At 39.7% G+C, this 22,966-nt stretch overlaps 2 protein-coding genes and 1 pseudogene across 5 annotated transcripts in view; 2 read left to right on the top strand and 1 right to left on the bottom strand.

Annotated features, from left to right (window-relative positions):
* LOC144662800 (fibroblast growth factor receptor 1-A-like) overlaps positions 1-22,966 on the top strand; it is a 254,321-nt gene that overhangs the window by 121,389 nt on the left and 109,966 nt on the right. The window lies entirely within an intron of this gene.
* LOC144662809 (uncharacterized) overlaps positions 1-22,966 on the bottom strand; it is a 122,645-nt gene that overhangs the window by 20,985 nt on the left and 78,694 nt on the right. Inside the window, exon 1 of one of the 3 annotated variants that reach the window (XM_078523753.1) lies at positions 2,652-2,790. The exons of the other annotated variants lie outside the window; for them this stretch is intronic. Coding sequence (XP_078379879.1) covers positions 2,652-2,745 — 94 coding nt within the window. The 5' untranslated portion in view covers positions 2,746-2,790. Of the gene's footprint in view, positions 1-2,651; positions 2,791-22,966 lie in introns of those variants that run through there. 3 annotated transcript variants of the gene reach the window in all.
* LOC144662804 (uncharacterized) overlaps positions 6,452-22,966 on the top strand; it is a 50,122-nt pseudogene continuing 33,607 nt past the window's right edge. Inside the window, exons 1-4 of the transcript XR_013572526.1 lie at positions 6,452-6,539; positions 12,794-13,174; positions 15,793-16,059; positions 19,289-19,527. The product of XR_013572526.1 is annotated as an uncharacterized LOC144662804 (transcript). The remainder of the gene's footprint in view (positions 6,540-12,793; positions 13,175-15,792; positions 16,060-19,288; positions 19,528-22,966) is intronic.

The following is a 22,966-nucleotide window of genomic DNA, read 5'->3' as shown; positions in this document are numbered from 1 at the left end:
TTGGGGTGACCGTGCAATGGGACAACATAACCTAGCAGCTGCTACCCCAGTTTACCGTACCCAAATTCACAAGTGCTAGCCAATCAGAAGCGCGATCTACTGTCCTGATATTCTATGATATTAAAGCCCCATCTACACGGCAAAAAAGGTTTGGCACGGCTCGGATAAAATTGGTACCGTACCAAAAAAATAGTACTGATACCCTGTTTACACAACCGTTCTAAACTGCATTAAATAATGTTTTGGTGCAGGTTAAAGGCTCAAAATCTTGACCAGCGGACGCGATTCTGCCTTAGTGTGCATGCCTTAGTCGCACATCTTTTGCCTTGTTCCCAAAAGACTAGAAAAGGGTGAAGGTATATGTTTATTGTTCAAACGGCAACAGTAAATGGCAGCAGTGATGGCTTGTACCTCCCCTATTAATGACGAAGATTTTTTATTTGTATTTTAATTCTCCTTGCATATTTGTATTGACTCCGAACATCATGCTCTTCCAAGGCAGAATCTCAGCTTTTGACTCTGGACACTAATGATCAGGAACTCAGGAGAAAGCGACCAAAGAAGACTGCTGAAAGTCACACTACTGAGTTCTTCCATGAATGTTCATGAAATTTTCTTGGCAACTGTTTTTCTTAAAATACATGTCTAACACTCCACCATGCTGATCAAGTGGAATTTTTTGCAAATTTATTGAATGAAGTTTCATAAGAAAAGAGTTGGTTCAGCACGGCTTATCATTCACACTACACATTTTATTCGAGCCGGGTTATTAGATTCATTCTCGTCCCCATAGCCCTTTCGTTTCTCTTAGCCGACTTGGCACGAGAAAACGGAGGGCTCTGGGGACATAGGATTTTTGAATTAATTCGAATTTTTTTTGATTGGCTGTTTGGAACAAAGAATTCCTAAATTGAAGTCAAAAATGTAACAACTCTCTCATACATTCTTTTGAAATGTCCTGCATACATGAAGACCGGAAGTCCTAGAATCTAGGACTGGAACTTCTGTGTCCCCAGAGCCCTTCGTTTCCTCGTGCCAAGGCCCAGCCGGCTAAGAGAAACGAAAGGGCTATGGGGTCGAGAATGGGTTAGATTTTCAGGAACGGGTACCAATTTTATCCATGCTCGGACTACCTCGCGACTACACAGGTGAGGCAAAGTCGTTTACACGACAAAATTTATCCATGCCAAACAATTTTTTTTGTTACGCATACCATTTTTACCCGAGCCTTGCCAAACATTTTCTGTTGTGTAAATGGGGCTTAAGTCACTGACCTGATATCCCACAATAAATTATCTTGGCCACTTTCACGCGATTTTGGAGTTAAAATATTAAAAATATGCAGTAAACAAAGATATTTTTAATATTTTAACTCCAAAATTGTGCGTTCAAAGAATAGCAAAGACAGAGAATGTCAAGAAATTACCGAAGTTTATCTAATTCTTTTATCGCTTCGAGGAAGGAACTTTCTGAAGGATATAGGCTTAATAGATCAATAAAAGTGATTCATATAGTTACATCATTCTTGACTTGCACTCTCTTTTAGAGTGAGCGGGCAAGCATGTGATATATAATTTGCTTGAACTTCTAGATTGCTCTGTGCGTGTGGCAGTAAATTTTGTAGAAACACTGTAGGCTTATTCACGGCGAATATTTACGGCTATTCGTCACTTTTTGAGACTATTCGTCACTATTCGTCACTATTCGTGACTATTCGTAACTATTCGCACTATTCGCTATTGCGACTATTCGCTATTCGCTATTCGGGTTTTCCAGACACCCGATTTTAGGTTGAATTTGGGTATGTTTGGCTCGTTTGGTCTGGCCATGGGTATTTTGGCTTGACATCGTCTCGCAAAATACGACCAAACTGGCCTGATATGCCGCCGAAGCGTACCAAAAAAGTACGATTAGGTATATTACCGTACCCAAATTCGCAAGTAGCCAATCAGAAGCGTGATCTACTGCCCTGATATCCTACGATATCAAGTCACTCACCTGATATGCCACCGTATCACGGTCACTTTGAAGTAAAGTAGTGTTACTGTACAATGAATTGAAAAGAGGTTTTACCTAAAAAATAGAACTCCGTAATTTAAATTTAGCGGTGTTTAGCGGTCGGAAAAAGAGAAAAACTTTCTCGCCAAAACTAAACTTGAGCGTGCTCGCCAATTTCGCGATGTTTGCCGACGAGACATTCAGACTGAAAAAATGGAGTTAGAATTTCCAAAATTTTCGCTTTATTTTGATTTTGAAAATTAGAGAATGAAACTCTAAACAAACGAGTGGAAAAAAAGGCAGAAGAAGAACTTGGTAAAGTGTTAAAGACCAAGTCAACACAATTGAGACAATTTGCAGTTCGTACCTTGCAAGTATGTCTTCAACAGAGCGATATAAATATAACCGGATTTTTTGCTGAATTTGGGTACGGTAAATATTTAACTCGTACCTTTTTGGTACGCTTCGGCTGCACATGCAGGCTGGTGGAGGTGCGGTCCATGTTACTGAGGCCGCTAAAAATACAGCACAGTCAAGGTTTAAATAAAGTAAAAACATCCTTACGCACCATCTTTTTTACGTTTTACGACTTCACTAACTAACAACAAAACTATTTAGTAACAGATCAATCAACGAAACAATCTTAAACTCACCAACAAACTGGCAATTTGCAACCAGAAGGAGAAATATACCACTAGATCCAATTAAACCTGATTTCGCAGTTCGTCGTTTACTAAACGTAGCCATATCTGAGCAGGTAAATTAAAACGAAGTGTTGAAGCAGGAGCAAACACGGAAGTCAAATATCACAAAATGGCCCGCTAAGATACCAGGCCTTATTATTACGTCATATTCTAGGTCCGCTGTGCGTACATAAAAACTTTTAAGTTTTTATGTACTCGGAAACTTCATCCCTAAAAAGGGATGAAGTTCCCGAGTTTCGGCCGGCAGTACCGGAAATCTGCTTCACTCGAGCTGTTGTCGTTTAAAATAACAAAACATGAATCACTGGTATAAAATATGAAGAACATGGCTAAAAGATGACACACTGAAGACCATAAATTATCAAAAAAATATTCTAATAAGCTCATCCACTCGACTACCAATATTAATCTCAAGTTAACAAGCTGAGTGTTGTATACGAATTCAGACGTAAGTTGTGCGATGTAAATTATATCGGTTACATTCCTTGATTGGAAAACATTTAAAGAACGAAAATCACTTATGATACCGATGAACCGTCGTGTAAATTTTAAAATCCTCATAAAGAAATATCGAGGGAAGCAACTAACTTTATTTAAAAGGAGTTTTAAATAGCATGATCAAAAAAGACCGAAACTAAACACTAACACCCAAGCGGACTCTGTTCCCACGAAACCTTTTGTTCAAATGAATTCTTGCGGATTATGCTTTAATTTAAATTAAGGTATCTTTCTACACGTAAAATTCTGTGCATAGATAGGACATGGGGTCGTCGGAGCGTCATGTAACGTTTTTACCGTCAATTTATTTTTCCTTTCAATAATTTATGTTTATTGAAATAGATCCTTATAAGGAATAAATAGTTATTTAGGGACCAGTCATTATTTATCAGGGGGGGAGGGCCACTAAATCTTCGAAGAAGTGGTCTTAAAAATTGTGACCCTCCCCAAAACTGGAGCCAACAAAATTGTGACCCTCCACTTTCAATTAGACTTGTACCGAAAGTGCTAGCACTTTTTTGGCATTATTTGGCTTCGCGAGCATTTTTTTTTACATTTTATCCAAAAAAGCACTGCTAGCATTATTTTGGATTTTCGACTGAATATTGCGGGCCCAAGAGAGGCCCGCAACCCTAATCTTGACAGTGACCAGCGGATTGCGTATTACGCGTGCGCGCTACGTTTATAAAAGCCTAGTTGCAAAGCGGAAGTTGAAAATTTTGTTCTTCCATCAAGAACGATCAGAATGCGAAACATTTGTCAATCACAACAGTTTGTCAAAACACCGGAAGTTGAAAATCTGTTTTTCAAGAATGAGAAAAATGCCAAACATAAGTCAATCTCAACAGTTTGTCACATAAGATCAAGGCTTCTGTAACATGGAAGATTGGAAACTACGTTTGGCCGACGTTGTTTTGGCGTTGGTTTTAAGAAGTTCAGCGACAGAGGAAAGTCACATCTTAATTACACCGCGTGCTCTATTAAATCATGTATTCCTTGCGTGACGCGTTACTTTTGTCCAGTGATTTATTCGACCTGTTGGAAAATATTCGACCTGTTGGAATAATTGCCGTGAAAATGAGGTGACCTCCACCATGAACGGTTACAATGCAAAAGGATCCGAAAATGTATCGTTCAAACAGGAAGTTGAGAATTTTTTTCCTCCACAAAGAACGATTAGAATGCGAAAACAAGTTGCCTTGAGGGCAACAATTAGGCCTTTCTCGATTATGCTAGTAAAACTAGCATTTAATGCTACTAGAAATTCTCCAATAAAGCCAAAAAATGCTAAAATAATGCCTGATTTCTTTAAAAAATGCCACTTGAATTCCAAAGAATGCTTTGTTTTATTTCAAACAGACATACAAACTCTTACATCATATGCTCATATCAACAACAGGTGATACTGTAGTGATCGATGTCTTGCTATAGATAATGGAACTGGTCTATCTTGCAAGTTCGTGGCCGACGCTATCTTCGCTGATCTTGGCTGAGCAAGAGAAAGAGTTAACCGCTGACCACCCATACCGTTTTTTTCCGTTGGTGTACACACACAAGTAACACAACGCACAAACAGTCGACTCGAAACAGACAGAAAACAATCAAATTCAGTAATCAAAATTGTGAAACTTTGGGATTATTTATCCTTCTGAGTTCTAAGTGCTGAAATCGGGATCACAGTCATGAAAAATAACAGAAAATGCTAGCAATTCTTTTTTAAGAAAAAACGAAAAAAAAAATGCTCGTTTTCCCAAAAAATGCCGAAAAAATGCTAGCATTATCGAGAAAGGCCTAGCAACAATATGAGCAGCAATGTGGCCTTCCAGAATGCCATTTAGATCACTGTTGTTTCGAGCTATAAAAAGTAGGTAACGAAATGAAACTAAAAAGTAGCGATATACTATGTTTGAAGATTATTATTGATTAGGTGTACTTTAACTTCCTGGCTTCAAAATGAACCGTTTGAATCCGAATTATTTCATGCTGGAAATAATTGTATGAGTGTCAAGCTTAATGAGTGAGGCCCAAGAAGCCGTGACTCAAACAGGTGTTTCACATGACACAAGCAAGTTAATGGGGGCCGGGGACATGTGCCTCCGGGAAAAATATTTATTTTACGTCTTCTAAAATCACAAGAAATTAACTCAAAACTGTCAAAAACAATGAAAAGTTAACAATTTATACCAGTGAAAAACACCTGTTATCAAAGGTACAAACAATTCCTGCTGCAACTTACTATTAAAAAAAAGGAAGAACGCCTGATTGCAGGTTAACGGTATATTAAAATAGCACTATTGGCAAAATGTTTGACTGTTGCTGAGAGCAGAAGACAATATGAAGTTAAGGCAAAGAGGTAAAGCAAAGTCAAAATACAGTCTTTGAAAAGAGAAAAGCACCTTACTGGCCATACTTGGATATTGACGTGAATCTTTTGTCAACACCTTTGTTCTGACATCACGAGAAAGGGCGAATATCAGTTTCAAAATTAAGAACTTATTAAACATACATATAAAAATCATTTGAGACACAACTGGTAGAGTTGTACGCTTAAAAAAAAGTCAGAGCCCTCCCCTTAATACAGTTTACAAAATAATGGCCCTCCCCAAAGTGGTGGGCAAAACGTAGTGACCCTCCCCCCAAATATAGTGGCCCTCCCCCCCCCCCCCCAATAAATAATGACAGGTCCCTTAAAGGTTTAGGGGGCGCAGTTTTAGCTAAAAGTTAGATGAAACGTGTGAGAGAATAAACAGTTACAACTTCAGTTCACAGAGTGCTGCTCACTAGTTTAAATACTTAGTAATTTTTTAGAAAAAAATTATTGCTGGAAATTCTTGAATGAGGAAAGAGAACAGTATTGCAATGTCGCCGCGATGCCATCCTGTCAATGCTCTCTATATATTATAGCTGAAAAAACATGTACACTTTGTACTCTTGATAGTATTGCGTAACATTTCCACAATGTTGTATTTAATATTTCTGAGAACATCCGCAATAGCCAGATGAAATAATAGACCATAAACCTTTCCTTATTGTATTCTGTAAAAGGGTTTAAAATGTGTGAGTTCCTTCGGTTTCGATATTGGTATTGTGAGTGCTCTTGGTGTATTCAATAAGTCTCAGTACAGTTTCATGAAGTTTCGATCCGGACTTCCCCTTCACCCCATCTCCGTTCCTCCTCCTGACAGGAAGCTGGGAGATAATCGTAATACCCACAATTCTATGTTTTATTGTTGTAAAGCTAAGACTAGTCAAAATTATCGGCCGAGTGAGCAATGGCGGAAGTTAGGACAAATGATGTCTGGTTTGTGGCAGTTGCTCTGATCTTTGTTCCCCTAACGGGTAAGAAAGAATCCTTACCTAGGTTTAAAAAGCTCAGTGCGTATTGTAGATTTCCGGCACAGTCGAGTTTTTTTTAAGCGATGGCGTGACATCGCTTTTATGCCATCGCACGATCGGTTCGTTTTGTCTGTTTGGCCCGATCGAACAGAAATCAATTTTAACTTAACAAGAAATCGCGGCGTTAAACACAAAAGCAAAATACTTCTGTGCAGTTAGAATGGAAAACTACAATGTATGAACGAAAGAGACTTATTATATATGATGGAATCTATTAGATTGAGTGGACAGAAATTTCTAATTCTTAAAATACAAAGGGCCGCTGTGAGCAAGAGACCGTTTGACCTTAAAAGCTTGCTCGCGCGTATCGTATGTCGTTTATCCGTGATATCACACTGCAGTATAACGCAATCTTTGTTGAGACATCATAGGGAAATCTAAATAAATAATAAAAATATAAAATAAAGTATTACTGTTGTTCAATTGAGCAAATCTACGAAGAAAATGTATTATTTGCATCCTTGGTCTGTGAATTCATAACAACTGCATTTATTTGAATTCCATCAGATCCTCGGACTATACTATTTATACAATCACTAACATTGCTTCTTATGTTAAAAAAAAATGTAAGATGCAGTTGGATAACAGTCTTTTCGACACACAAGGTGTCAGCTACTATTATTTACTTTACGTTTTCCTCAAAATTATGTAAGACCCCTCGTGAAACGCCATCGCTTCTGCATGCATCGCGTGCCAGTTATTTAAATAGTTGTCTTGGCTTTACTGTCTCTCTTCCAATAGTCCATTTTACAGTTGCCTGCCAAGTGACCTGGCCTTTGAATGGAAGTGAGGCTGGAGGTGAGCTTGCATTGATACAAACCTCTCTGCTTTATAATGTAAATGAAAACTAGTTAGCATCAAAACAACATGATTTACACAATAAAAGCAGTGAGGTCTGTATCAAAACAAGGTCACCTCCAGCCTCACTTCCATTCAAAGGCCAGGTCACTTGGCAGGCAACTGTAAAATGGGCTATTGACGGTTATCCCATGAGCTATAGGATAAGTGGAGTTTGTCTAAGTTAAAAGCTAATATCTTACCACTAAAGTCTTTTCTTTACTACTCTGTTTACTTCTGTCGTTGTTCGATCACAATACATGGGTAACCAGGCTTTTATTCAACCGACAAGACCTGGATGCTAAACTAATTTGCATTTGGAGTGCCCCTGGCCACTCCCCGAAAAAAGCACCATTTCATGCCTTTGGGGGTAGGTATTCCTACATGTGGACCACTAAGCTAATTTGCATTTGGGACTATGTGTATAATACCATGGGTAGGAAGATAATCCCTTCTTTCGTGTGAAGCTCGTAAGATCCAAAGGTGGCCATTTTCCTTATAAGGAATGTAAAGGTGGCCCACCTGGGGGTTATACAAAGGAAATCATTCATTCACACAGGGAGTGGGATGAGGTGAACATGGGTTTACCCGAAGTCGTTGGAGTCTTGCTTAATTAAATGGTTGAATTTTGCGACTATGAATTGGAGTTAAGAACTATTTACATCACCTTGAAGTAAATTGAAATAATACGGGCTCGCCCGCTCTTACTACTTTTCTTTATTTTACTGTCATAATCTGACGTTCTAATGTTGAGAGAAGTAGTGAGTGGAGAAAATAAAGTTTTATCGGCTACATTTCAGAAACAGTAGTGGATTCTCCGACGACAATAAATTGCACGCCGCATGTAAATAATTGTATTATATATGCGAGTCGAAAACATTAAACAAAGAAGCGCTCTTACAAGCTTAAATTCGTCAAAAAACCTGCATAAAAACTAACCCACCCTTTGCGGAAATTTTTCTCATTTATTTTATTTCAAAACCTCAGTCGTAAATGCCGATTTTTTCGAAGCTTAAATATTCACAACAACAATTAGTGAATAGATTTAAATATTCATATTTGTAACTTGTGACCACACAAACACACGCGTAGAGTTCAACGCCTGTGTTTTCTCGTTCATGCTGCACCGGTTAAAAGTCTCTCGTTGCTTGTTTAGGCAATTTAAGACAACTCCAGCTTACTCCATATCGAAAACCTTCAAAAATAACGACAACGACCAAAACACTATACGAAATTTACATTTTTTTCCACCGTTGAGTTGCGAACATCTCCAAAATAAACCAAACTACATTTCCGGTTGCCAAACCTTTCTTCGTCCATGTGGGGAAAGGCTCAAGTTTGTCGCCTTTTTCATACCTCACAAGGGGATTGAGAGTGCTCGTTGATCTTACGAGCTCAACTCGAAATTAAAAAACAATACCCATTGTTTGTCCGGTTTAGTGATTGGCCAAAAACCACAATCTCCTAGCAACAGTAAAAGTTTTTCCTACCCAGTGTTTTTATTATTCGCCGTAACACCAAATGCAAATTAGTTTAGCATCCAGGTCTTCTTGGTTGAATAAAAGCCTGGTTACCCATGTGTTGCGATCGAACAACCAAAGTAGTAAACAGAGTAGTGGTAAGATATTGGCTTTTAATTTAGAAAAAACTCCACTTATCCTATAGCTCATGGTTATCCAGTATGAACTACGAGTTTCTCGATCCATACATATACACAACAACACAGTTCACATTCCGATAGATTTTGTTTTTATAGCTTATAATTTACAACAATCCTTGCCTATACGCTAAGATTAATCTGTCGACGTTTAAAATCGAAAGCGAGTGTGGCACAAAGTTGCTACAGCGGTATTTCGTCAAAATAGCCATTTACGCGTCAGTGCGTTGCAGTATCTCCGTTTCCACGTCGTGCGTGTTTCTTGAGTCTCATCGACGTTTTCAGCGTTTTTCGAGTTCGACCAGCTGGTTAATTCGAGTAGAGTGTTGAAAAGTGATCATGTATCGATAAATAACAACTGTTGTTTCTTTTACCGATTCGTAATTTCGTCTCAGGTAAGCTGTTGTGCTAAAGCGTTACGCATGAATGCTTTTCAAAGCCACAGAACCTTTCTTGTCCTGTCACGCTATGTTTTAATTTATGATCACGCTCGTCCTAAGGAGTTGATTCATTGACCTACGGCAACCGGAATAGTATAATATATAGATTTAGGCAAGCCTAAAAGCGGAGCCCCTCTGTTATTTCTCCTTGATAATTTTGTAGACTGATTTTTTTTATTCATGTTATTTTCTTTATTATATGCCCGGGGTATCCAATCGAACGTTCGGTAAACGGACTCAATCGAACACCTATCGTTCGATTGGGTTCGGTAATCGAACATAATCGAACTCACAATAAAATTTGGTCAATCGAACTCAATCGAACGTTCGAGTTACCGAACAGTGATCAATGAGGGTCCTGAAGGGATAAAATGGGAACTGGGATTTGCCTATTTTGACTGGGATTTGCCTATATTTTCACTGGGAAAATGGGATTTAGGTCACTGGGACTGGGATTCGAAAACAAAAAATGGGAATGGGAAGCGTGTCAGTACATGACTAAACCTTCATATTTTGTGGTATTTAATGTTATGTTCTTAAAGTCCGGCTTTGAATAGTTAAAACACTGAAAACTCTGAAACGAAAGGACCGCACTGCACGAGTTTCCATCAAGTCTCTATCAATTTTCATGTAAGTTAAGTTACCCAGCGGAACAGCTATGACTAAGCATCGGCACAAACATGACAAATGAAATATTTAAAAGAAGTGACAGAAAGTTGTTGACAGTCAGGGTAGTGGTTTGGTACGGGATAAAAACTTGATAGCTTTAGTTAAAGCTACAAAAAATTCTATTATTCTCTACAAGACAAACCAACAAATGAAAAGTGATGTCCTCAACAATATTAGTGATAATAACTAGCAGAGCATGATTTTGGATAGTCCAGTCCTTGAACTATCCCTTCTGCGTCCCACGTGCAAAAAGAAAGTCCAGGATAACTTGCATGTGCATGCTTTTAAAAAACAAACCAATAAAAAACCACAGAGACGTGTGGCGTTTCTTACATGTAACGTGTGCGTAGGGTAAAAATAGTTCGCTAAAATAAAAAATTCAACTATGCAGCTAAAGCGCGTGATTGCAAGAAAAATTGTCCTAACCTTTGTCTTAAGCCATAATTAAAAGAATAGGTACTAAATTGTTGAATTTATCATCTGTGCGCGTGCGTGTCCAAAGGTGCTGTGGAATATGAGTAATATGGTTTTGTCCCCCTCTTTTTTAAAGGCGGCGAAATACGAGATACAAAAACCCTCAACTTGTCGCGCAACATTGTTGCGTTGCCAGTTGAACGAGTTGTTGCCCGTATTTCACTGCGCGCTCAACTCGTCTCGCAACAAATTTCAGTGTTGCAAATTGCAGCAACATGTTGCACAAAGTAGAACCGAGTTCTACTTTTTGCAACAATTTTTTTCAACTTGCAACAACGAAATTTGTTGCGAGACAAGTTGAGCGCGCGGTAGAAATACGGGCAACACCTCTTTCAACTGGCAACGCAACAATGTTGCGCGACAAGTTGAGGGTTTTTGTAACTGGTATTTCGCCGCCTTAATGGGGGGGGGGGGGGTGGTTGTGACGACGGATTTCTGAGCATGTGCATGCAAGTTATTCTGGACTCGCTCTTCCTGCACCTGGGTACAATCCCTATATAGGGCACCGAAGGGAAAGTTCAGGGAAGTGGACTTCATTTAGGACAATCAAAACAACACAGATATAATGCGCTTGAGACCAGATTTTTAACGCACTGGGAATTTCACTACTGGGACTGGAATTTAGACAAAAAATGGACTGGGAAATGGGATTTGGGCAAAATTTGGCCTGGGAAATGGGATTTGGTACCCCCCCCCCCCCCCCCCCCTTCAGGACCCTCATCAATCGAACTCAATCGGACGTTCGACTACCTAACAACCAATAATCGAACTCAATCGAACGTTCGATTACCGAACTCCTGTTTGTTTATACTGCGTACATATTGTACGGTGTACCGTTCCCCTAACCCTTTTTTGGCGATTCGCCATACCTCCAGAATGGACGATTGTCTGCACAATAGCCACGGGCACACCAGTCGGCCACGTGGTTGGGAGAAATTTTGCCAAATGTGTGTTCTTTACGTATTGAACACAACTGCCAGTGTTGCTGTGAATGAAATGGTGCAACTTCTGTTTGAGTGTAACGGTGAAAAGCAGGGCAGAAACCATATCCTTCCTTCTAATATAGAAATGTAAACAATAGTGCATTTCAGTTCAGTTTTACCGTCGTTTTGTTCTCTTTTACCAAATATAGTTTACTAAACATCGGCATTCATTTCGATAATTGGACGTTTTTATATTTATTCCATTCAATAAAAATTGATTTTGATTGGTCCTGCGTGATTTACTTATCAAGAGAAAGATTCCGAACAAAATCGAACCCGATCGAGTTCGATTGTGTTCGATTATGTTCGATTGGTTCGATTGGTTCGAAATTCGAACTCACAGCAAAATAGATGTTCGATTTTGTTCGATTACCGAACCGAATCGAACGATTGGTGTTCGATTGGGTTCGATTGATTTTTGGTTCGATTTTGTTCGATTGGATACCCCGGGTATATGATATGTATCACTTTCACCATAAGCCTCCCCCGCTTGACTTTCTAAAAGTTGCTCGCTTCTGGTTTTCGGTTTCGCCTGCCGCGAGTCTTAAACAATTATCTCGAGATCTTTTTTTTTTTAAGTTTCTTGTAAATCTCGTCCGGAGATAGACTGATCAAGGCTTTTCTCCGTTCAAGTAGTTTGCGCTTGGTAAATCGCGGTTTTCAGTTGGACTAAGGCTTGCTTATCGTAAATCGCAGACAAATTATGTTTATGTCTTTTGATGATGTTAGAGATGTGAGGAAGCGATGGATTAAAAGTAGTTATAAATGGTACACGTTTATTTTTGTTGACGTCTTTCGTTTGTAAGGCAAATCTACGGGGATGTCGGTCGCGCGTTGTATTTGTTCGGTGACAAGGTTACGGTTGTAACCTCGTTTGAGAAGGTACGTTGTAAGTTGGGCAGCGCGAGAATTGAACGTTTCGTCGGTAGAACAAATGCGTCGTAAACGGAGTGCTAGACTGAAAGGAACGGCTTTTTTAGTATGTGAGGGATGGCAAGAAGAGTAAAGTAAATGTTGGTGTTTGTCGGAGGTTTTGGTGTTAAGGTCAGTACTGATGTCACCGTTGTCAGTTAAAGAGCCCGCGATATAGTCATGTCAAAACCCCTGATTTAAACCTTGACTGTGCTGTGTTTTTAGCGGCGTCAGTAACATGGACATCACCTCCACCATCCTGGATTCAGACGGACCCAAATGACATTAATGACATCAGAACAGTCAATATGACAGTGAGAAAAGGAAGTACTCAGGTGCCTCTGAGGTGGAATTACACTCTGTCACCTGGTTCAGTTCTGGCATCAGCTACATTTTCTATTGAAGATGGCACCAGCAAAAACATAGGGACTATATTTCATGACCTAGATACTATTACAGTATTTGACACACGTTTTGCTGTCAGTTCAAAAGAAGTGGCCACCTTGATAATAAACAGAGTCACTGAAAAAGAGAATGCAGTTTATCAGTGTGCGCTAACAACGACAACAGGCTTGTGGAGATACAGAATACGCGTCATGGTAACAGGTAAGTAGTTTCCGGCATAGTAATTAAATTGAACTCAATCAAACGGAATTTCATTCGATATTAATCGAACCGAATTCATGGGTTGATTTTGATTGAGTTTGGCAATCAAACGGTTTGCTATCAGTTCAAGTGAAGTGGCCACCTTGATAATAAACAAATTGACTGGAAGAGAGAATGCAGTTTACCAACGCGCGCTTTTAACGACAAGAGACACATGGAGGTACAGAATACGAGTCATTGTCACAGGTAAGTGTCTGGGTAAGAACTAATACGTATGCAAGGTCGAAAAAAACGAAAGTGGCCTTTTTATTAAAGGAAATATGAAACAAGGTTTTTTAAGTGTTAAAATGCAAAATGTCGTTGTCTCAAAAATTTTGCGCAATAAGTTAATTAGAAATACGTACTGAACTTATGACTTTGTGAAGGTAGGGATGGGACCATTTGGCCATGTTGCGGGTGTGTGTGTGTGTGTGTGTGTGGGGGGGGGGGGTGGAGGGGGTGCAACAGCCTATGCAATAGCCTATCTGTAAGTGGAGCCCCGTTTATGCGGACACCAAGGGGACTCAAGCCAACTTGTCCGTTTTAACGGGGTGTCCGTATTAAGCGGGGTCTCAGAAAAATGTCACGGATATATGTTTTATCGACACAAAGACGAAGGCAAACGTTTTGCGGCAACAAAATGTTGTTTAATTGTACTGCAACTGTAACAAATGCAAACTGTGAACTCTTTGACTAAATATAATAGTTTTTACGAAAACCTTACGATCTTCAGTGTCAGACACTCGAGCGAAACTTAAATAAACTTAACAGTGACAATGTCGCAACTTTACTATATACAAGAAATTAAATGCATTTCAACAGCAACAGCACTTTTTCTATAAAGTTTCTTTTGTAAATGAAACACTGATGTAACCGTTCGATTCTAAACTCTACAAACTCATTTGAAAAGAGTCGGCAACTTCATCACAAGCTTTTAGCTTGTGACGCAACCAGGCGGACTGAAGATTCGACAAAACCTTCGCAAGTCACGCTATTAAGCTACTCTTTGTAGTAAAATATTTTTAACTCGTCGAATTCTGTCAATATTTGACCAGGGACCAATGTCTTCAAGTAAGCAAATAATCGCGACAATGAAAATTGACCGTGCACAGATAAACAGTGTCCATAAGGCAAGGTTGACGATGTATAAGAGTTTGTCACTCGGGACACGGAAAAGTGTTCGTTGTCCGTATTAACGGTTATCCATAATAAGCGGGTTAATTTAAGAGAAAACGTATGAGCTTTTCGTCGGGACCAACAAAACTGTCCATCAGAATACCTGGGTGTCCGTAAAGCGGGGTTCCACTGTTATAATTTTCTAACTACTGGTTATCTGCCTAGTTATTCCTGTTCAGTTTCGTTGAATGTATTCCGTTCATTTTTAAACTCAGCCTGTTATCTGAAAAATAATAGAATACAAAACACCAATTGATTTGAATCCGAGCCTGTTGTCAATGAACAAAAGGTGAGTTCTACCACGATGGCATCTGCTCAGTTTGCTGCAATTCGACGCCAGAAGTTAAGGAAGTAAAATATGCCTCGCCTCTTTACGAAATGTAAACCTGCGTAAGCTATTGATTCAGTTCAGTAATAAACCCCGATTAGTAAACGTCTATCGGCGCAGTCTTAGAGATAAAGAGAAATCATTTGTTTGGTGGGATGGGGAAATTTTTGCCCAAAAGAATCGAAAAAAAATTGACATTTAAAGGAGCAATGGCACAATATTTTAAGACATTTTTCTGATTTGTTTCAAATTAAATGAAACCTCAAAATAATAGATTTCTAACATAAGAAAACGACAATGGAGTAATAAAAATGCGAAAATAACCAAGGATGGTTTTGACTGACAAAGATTAAGACAGATTATTATCGACAAACTTGAAAAAACTTGCCAATCTTTTCAAGGTGTGCTAGCTGTCCGTAACGTAGCACCTTTAGGTTACTCAACACTTTTTTCGCCCATTGTATACGTAGGGCCGACATTCTCCCAGGACCGCCATCAAACTTTGTTAATAAAGATATATATACCCTCTTTACAGCAATAAAGCACTGGCCAAACGGTAACGCAAGTGGACACAATATTTGAAGTAAACTGCAAAAATTGCATGCGTTGTCTTGCGTTGGGTGGCCAAATTTCAGTTGCGTTGACTTAAGAAGTGAACGCAAGTGTACGCAAGTGCACGCAAGTTCTGGCCAAGCGGAGACGCAAGTAGACGCAAGTCTTCAACTTGCATCTACTTGTGTTGCCGTTTGGCCAGGGCTTAAGACAGTCGTGTGAGCTGAACAAATTGATCAGTTTACTAACCATCTCAACATCAGTCGTTTTTGTAAGGAATCAGATTTGAGGTAAATTTAATGAATACTGCAATTAGCAAATTTGTTCCTGAGTTTGACTTTCAAGGTCACGAAATCTTGTTTCTGGGGTGCGCTTCTCAGGCTTTGAAGAATCAGAAATGAGAAATGCATTTTTTCACCGACCCAGACCCTGGGCTCCCTTTTGCAAAATTTGGCAAAACCAATTTCATTGCAATGGCGTGCGGATAGAAACTTCAAGTCCACTGTACCATAAATGTTTACAGTTCCAGCCAAGCTTACTATTGTAAGTGGTGACCAGAATGTACACGAAGGCACAAACATGACGTTGATTTGTGAAGCAACTGGCAAACCAACACCAAACATCACGTGGACCAGAGTGCAGAAGGATGGTAGCAATAGTGAGGCAGTGCACCAGGGACCCACTTGGGATTTGCCAAGCATCAACAGAACTGCTTCTGGAACATACCGCTGTACAGCTGACAATGGATTTGGAAATTCAGCAAGACATGAAATTAAAGTGAATGTTACATGTAAGTACCTGGCCAAGCTTCATGTAGCTGTGCATTCAATTTTTACATCCACCCTTACAGTGTATGTATGTTACATGCATATTGTATAATAATTATTATGTCCTTCAATTTACCCTTCCCTTGTAAAAAACCAACCGGGATCTTGGCGGGATCTTACCAGGATCACGGCGGGACGGCACCAGGATCCCCCCTCCCAGCGGGATTCTTGGCGGGAATAAAAATCCTGGCGACCATAATGTGAATGTTATATGTAAGTATTTGAGCTTTCTATGAGGGTTTTTTATACTCTGGCGGTCTGAGCCATTTTTGGGTGGCGGTCTGCGGGAAAATTCGTTTTAAATTAGCGGTCTACGGTCAAAAACATTTTCACGCGGTCTCGGGAAAAACTTTTCCTGGTTATTTTCGGTTTTTTGCGTGATGGTTTGTTAGTGATCATTCAAGCACTTGCTTTATTTTCCATGAAGCCCGCCTTCCCAACCTTTCCTTAAACAAATGATTACCTCTTTTCCCCATTTATCCGCGAGACCGCGACCGCGACAGGCTTCTGCACGCTATTGTTGCTGAAGGTAAAAGACCAAGATTCAGACATTGAATATGACCAAAAAAGTGTCGCAAATAATGTTACATCGAACGTCAGCTATGATGAGCCGCAGTTAGATTCTTAAGCTCATTGGACGCCGATCAAGGTTCGAAAGGATGATCCGTTTCAATGGGAGATTTATTCAGTACTTGACTAGACTGTTCACAGCCCTCTATTTTTTCGTATTTTTTCGATCGATTGAGCGCGGGGAAAGAACGGCGAGAGAACTGGACGCCAGCGTAAAAGGGAAGAAGCGAGGGGGTATCGACCGCGGTCAAACGTCAGAAATATGCAAAAAAAACAAGAAAAGCACTTCAAAGATAAGGTTTTAATTTTCACAGTTCAAAGTTCAATACATTACCGGTATTCTGACGATTTACTAAGTTTTTTGGAGCTTTACTAAAAAAGTTATATGTGTTTGTAAATAGCAATATGCGATCTTGCCGGCGCCATTTTGTCAAAGAACTTTGGCTCGAATGCGGAAAATTTAAAAAGTAAAAACACTCGTTTACCTGAGGAAATGGGATTTTGTTTACACTCAGGTGCTATTTTATCTATCCTTGCTCGTACTAACACTTCATAATAAACGAAACTCCCCGAAATAGAAAGAAAAGTGCCTGAAACGTATGACCGCGGTGAAGAGGGGGTAAGGGGACGGGGAGCGAAAAAAAAAATATTTTTCTTCTCTTTTTTTTTTTCGCTCGCTCCCAGCCCCCCTCCCCCCTGGTGCTCGCGCTTCGCGCGCTTTTTTCTTTCGCAAGGTAATGAATAGAATAAGGACGTTACGCTCTTCAGTTACATTCTTGTGGTCCCTGTGAGGACAAATACGAATATTGAACTAGCATATTGTATGAACTGAGGGAGCTTTTTAAGTATTTTTTTTTAAAAGAATCGTTTATGATGGTACTCGTTCTGCCATAACGGTGGTTTCGGTCTGAAGAAGAAAACGACAGCGGTCTGAGATCTCGAAGGCACAAAATGTGGCGGTCCGCGGACTGAACGACCCCCTATAATAGACCCTTTTCTATGGATACAGTGGTCAGTATTTTTCTTGTGTGCTTCCGAACGTTGGATATGGTTTTGTGTCTGGCGCAAAACATCTTGTAAAAGTCTTATGTCTGTAAAAAAATTACCAGTTATTTTATTTAATTTTAAGTGCTTGCTGTGTATTCAATTTCTTGCCATTGAAATCGCTACAGTAGACAAGTGGAAGGGAATACATCTTGTTTTGAAGTAATTCCAGCAAAAACAATAATGTATTTTACAATTACTCAATCGTCACAAGAGAGGTATATATAGGTTATTCACCAGCCGGGAGGTCCGTATTGGGAAAAACTGTGCCCGAAATCTTGGATACCGCCCGAGGCCGCAGGCCGAGGGCGGTTCCAAGACCGAGGGCACAGTTTTTCCCAATACGGACCGACCTAGGCTTGTGAATAACGTTTTTATTTTTTTCCTACTTTATTTGTTTTTAAAAGAAACCTAGAAAGATTGTGTCACAAAATCTTTGTTTGTATACGCGCGCCATTTAATTTCAATGTTGAGTCGATCGACGGGTTTATAGCAAGAGTGTAAAATGCTGTTTGTTATTTAGTTCGAAATAAATTAAATGAACCGTATTTACAGAAAGGTTCAGCATATTAAATTAACACTGAAGAGATTCAATCAAAAAATTGAAGTAGTAAATATATCATAAATGTAAAATTGAGCCAAAGCATTATCATTGACAAAACTAAACGCCGATTCCGGCTTCCCGATGAATGTTTTGATAAAGAACTCTGTTCGCAGGATGCTAAGTTCGAGAATTTCTCCGACAAAAAAAATACTATCTGACGGAAAGACAGTTTCGGTATAGCTATACACACTTGTATTTAACGAATTAATAAGCTCTGCGTTGATTCCCAGCATAATTATTTTGTGATAAACAGTGCGAAAGTGAAACTGAATGGAATGCGAAGTTTGGACGTACGGCACAATATTGTGAGAATTATTTTGGCTGTTTTTAATTAACGAATCTCATTTTCTTGAATGATGGCAACTAGTGTTTTGTTTTGGCAAAGAAGTGGCCGATAAAAAGACAGTTTTTAATTAAAATTGAAGTTTAAAACCGGCGCAGCTTATCGTATTAAAATGGCGTGCAAATGATTGCAAAATGCACAAACAACCACAAACTCAACAAACTATCAACTAGAACTTAATTTGTCGATAAACAAAATCAACACTCGCCTTTAGAAGAACTTCGAGGCCTTAAATTCCACTTCTATTCTGTCTTTTCGCATTTACAACAGTTGGTGAGCGGCTATTTCGATTTTGCTGAGCAAATCTTTCATGTGTTCGTTCGTACAACGCTGCAAAATGATTTCGCGCGGAAAGTACACTCGACGATTCATCTCGCAACGGATACCGCCCGCTTTGAGCGGGCCGGATTGGAGAATACCGCCCGCTCCCGGAACCAATCAGATCGCAGGATTTGTAGAATACCGCCCGCTCACGAACAAAGAAAAAAATAAATATAGTGACGTCCCCAGGCAGTTCATGTTGCCTTACTGCTACCAGACAATTACTTAAGAATACAATATAATGAGCTCCATTTATAATGCATTGAACTGATAAAAGTCAGTTTTTTCCCACTTTTTTGTAATCCTACAGATCCTGCCAAGATTGTAAAACTTGCCAGTGAACATGAAGTTGCAGCACAGCAAGGTGTATCTCTTCACTGTCAAGCAGAAGGAAACCCTCAGCCTACTTATATACTTGGACTCCATGTGATCCACAGAAAAGTGTGTGTCATGAGAGCACGCTACATATATCAGAAGTCCTAAATGATGGTGTCTACACCTGCAATGTGACAAACGTTTTGGGCAATGACACAAGAAATACTAATCTTGGTAAGTCCATGTTAGGTAATAAGACTTTCTGCAGCTGGAAGCGGTTATGTCTCCATACACATCGGTTATATGATCATTTGCTTTTCGTTTAGGTTTATATACACACGACTCATATTTCCATTTTGATTTAAAAATTTAACTTTCCTTTCATCTGTGCCTTTGTGTCAAACGCAGCATGATATTGATTTCTTTTATTTCTCTATTTCGTTAAGAAAGAACGTCCAAGTTGTAGTTTTTGCCATTGTGTTTTCGATTTAAAACTGCAGTTAGGGCTTTCCAGTGAAGGGCAGGGCTCCGATTGTCAATCAACGGCAAACAATAAATTAACTAGAGATAAGTTGTTAGTGAAAATTGTCAAAATTCAATATTCGCGATTCTCTAAACTGTCTATAATGAGCCTTTAGTCGCTTTAAGTTAGCCTTCAATTCATTAGGGAAATGGTTAAAACTATTCGGTACTCAGACAGGACCCACCACTCTGCAAAAAGACAGGTGGTCTCTTCATGTACCCTCTTTCTCCACCTTAAAAGATGGTATCTTGTTTGTACACAGGGCACAGAGGAGTCAAGTTTGTCCGCAGTTCAAAATATCTACTGTGCTAAACGACCTTCAAAAGCCTTTCAAAGCGATCGTGTAAGCCGTACGTGATACAGCGCCGTCATGCGAGACTTGTTTACGGATGGTCTGGTCTGGTGATATCGTATTCGTATCCTCATGCGACATCCGCAGACAGCAATGTTTGTGGGCGTTACCAGAGAGACCAGCAGTAAGAAAGAGAGCAAGGGACGAAAGCGATTTGAGGCGAAATTACGATCCCTCGTTCCTCGCTCAAAATCAAACGAAACGATCTCATTTTTGACATGTGGTTTAAGACTAGTATTCTCTCCCCATACGCTGTAAGAAAATCTTCAAACAAGTCGTTTAATTAAGCTGTATTTCGGGGGACGAGTTTTAGGCAGTTAAAAATTTGTTTTCGTACAATGTAACTTAGCACTTTGAAGAGTAAACCTTGTTTTCGACTTTTAATTTCTTCGGATTGCGTTGTTCCTCGTCTGGTAAATTTCGCTTTTCCCGGAGAGCACTATTCATATTTGCGGGCCCAAGAGAGGCCCGCAACCCTAATCTTGACAGTGGATTGCGTATTACGCGTGCGCGCCACGATTTTAAAGGCTTTCTGCAAACCGGAAGTTGAAAATTTTGTTCTTCCACTTAGAACGATCGGAATACAAAAAATGTGTCAATCACGACAGTTTGTTGTAACACCGGAAGAGAAAATCTGTTCTCCAAGAGTGATTTTCACATAAGATCTAGGCTTCTGTCACATGGCCTATGGAAGATTGCAAACATTACAATTTGCAGACTTGTTTTACGGGTGTTGCTTTTGCGAAAATTTGCTCTGATTGTATCACGCATAAGCCACGGCAAAGCGAATGATTCCAACAACGGTTCTTCTCGAGAAATTCGTTATAACACTGACAACATTGCGAGTTTATCGACCGAGGAAAATCACATCTCAATTCACACCGCTTGCTCGACTACAGTTCACTAAACAGTCAATCCGACAAAAAACAACTCTGACTGGTTCGCGGCCGGTTAGCAGCAATTAAGCGTGATTTATTATTAATCGCGCCACCTTAATAAAAGGCGAGCACATCATAGCGAGTTTACCGACTAAGAAAAATCACATCTCAATTCACACCGCGTGTTCGATTACACTTCCCAAAACGATAAAAACATGCATTCCTTGCGTTACGCGTTACTCGGGATAATTGTCTTTTGTCCATTTAATCATTCATCGATCGACACTGCCATCTAAAATTACGCACTTTCGCACCAGTACCTTTTTTAAGTGCGTCGAGGCCCGCACTTTCTAACCTGTGGTTACTACTAGTTTGAATCTTACCGCCGGTCGAAGGATCAGCTGTTGTTTTGAATTTCGGACTAGTAACGGTTGATTTCATCTGTCACAGCATGGATCTACACACGACTTCCGTTTCCGCCACCAGTATGCTTCGGGTGACATCGAGCCGATCACGTGGTATAATGTTTCGTCCCTTGTCTTTTTTTCTTCTCGGCACTTCGTACCTCGTCGGAAAGCTTCGCTTTCCGAAAAAAATCGTCGCCCGAAGGGCGACGATTTTTTTCGCCCCAGGCGGACATTGTCAGAATACGATATCACCAGACGATCTGCAAACAAGTATCGCATGACAGTGTTTGTATCACGTACGCTTACACGATCGCTTTGAAGGTCGTTTTGCACAGTAGAGATTTTGAATTGCGGACAAACTTGACTCCTCTGTGCCCTGTGGTTTGTATAGCCCCCACTCTATCAGGAAACGAAACTAAGAAAACGATTCAAACCTCCTTGTGCCATTTGTCCAGCAAGGCAAGTTTCATGCACACCGAATATGAAAGTCTCAACTCAAATTTTAAGGCCAATAAATTTGGTCCATTTGGCTATTCAGACCGGTGGTATCTTGCATAGCCCCCCTACCCCTACACAATACAATATAATCAAAGTTAAAAAGTTATCAAAAATCAGTAGCTTGCGTGTTTACGACTCGAAATTTACATTTCAAGTTTTACAAGTTATGGTTTTGAAAATGGAAGAATTAGTGAGGAAACTAAAGAGGTTTGAAGGCGTATGTTAATAGAAGTGTTTTGTTTTGCGTGTATATACCGTAAGTAAATTATAATAAATGTATAAAGCGCTTTTTCTCTAAGATCCATAGCGCTTAGTTTACCCGGAGCGGATTCAATCGACGACTGCTTAAAGCTCCATATTATATATCCGATGTCACTACTTCAATTACATTTTAATGCATTGCTGTTCTGGCAAAATGTTATTGATTGATTGACTTGACTACTAATCGAATTACCAATTTTAATTACTTAAATCGGGATAAAAAAAAAATTACCTTTATTCACATGTATACACGGTAGTGTTAAAGCTAGAAGCTTGTGGGGCCGTGTATTCCTGGTCAAATTAAAATTTGAAAGTAATGGTTCTTGTTGGGGAACCCGGTGGGCGGTGAGTGCTCTCACCACTGCGCCATTCAGCTATCCTGGTGGGTACGTATTAGAAAAACTAATAAATGGTTAGTGTGTTGCACTGCGGATCCTCTTTGTGTTGTGTTCACGTTATTAAACTGTACAATTCTTATAGTGCTTGTCTCTAAATTTAAGAATAAAAATGGGTACAAGTGAGTTGTTGGGGTAGCCTGACAGAATGCTGGGTGTAAGCTGCAATGGACTCGCATCCCATCCAGGGGGACAAGCAATACTGAGGATCCTAAAAAGCCCAAATGTTTCCCAAACCCCATTTCCCAGGCTCCCAGCCTATTGTCCCACTTTCGAGGTTTTTTTGTTTGTGATACGCAGTCCCAGCAACTCAAATCTCGTTTTCCCAGTGAACATCTCGGTGCCGAAATCCCAATTCC

Source organism: Oculina patagonica, chromosome 8, assembly GCF_052425735.1.
Source record: "Oculina patagonica isolate OP01 chromosome 8, crgOcupat, whole genome shotgun sequence".
NCBI lineage: Eukaryota > Metazoa > Cnidaria > Anthozoa > Scleractinia > Oculinidae > Oculina > Oculina patagonica.
Note: the sequence above shows the minus strand (reverse complement) of the source record. Positions and strands in the feature narration are given on the sequence as shown.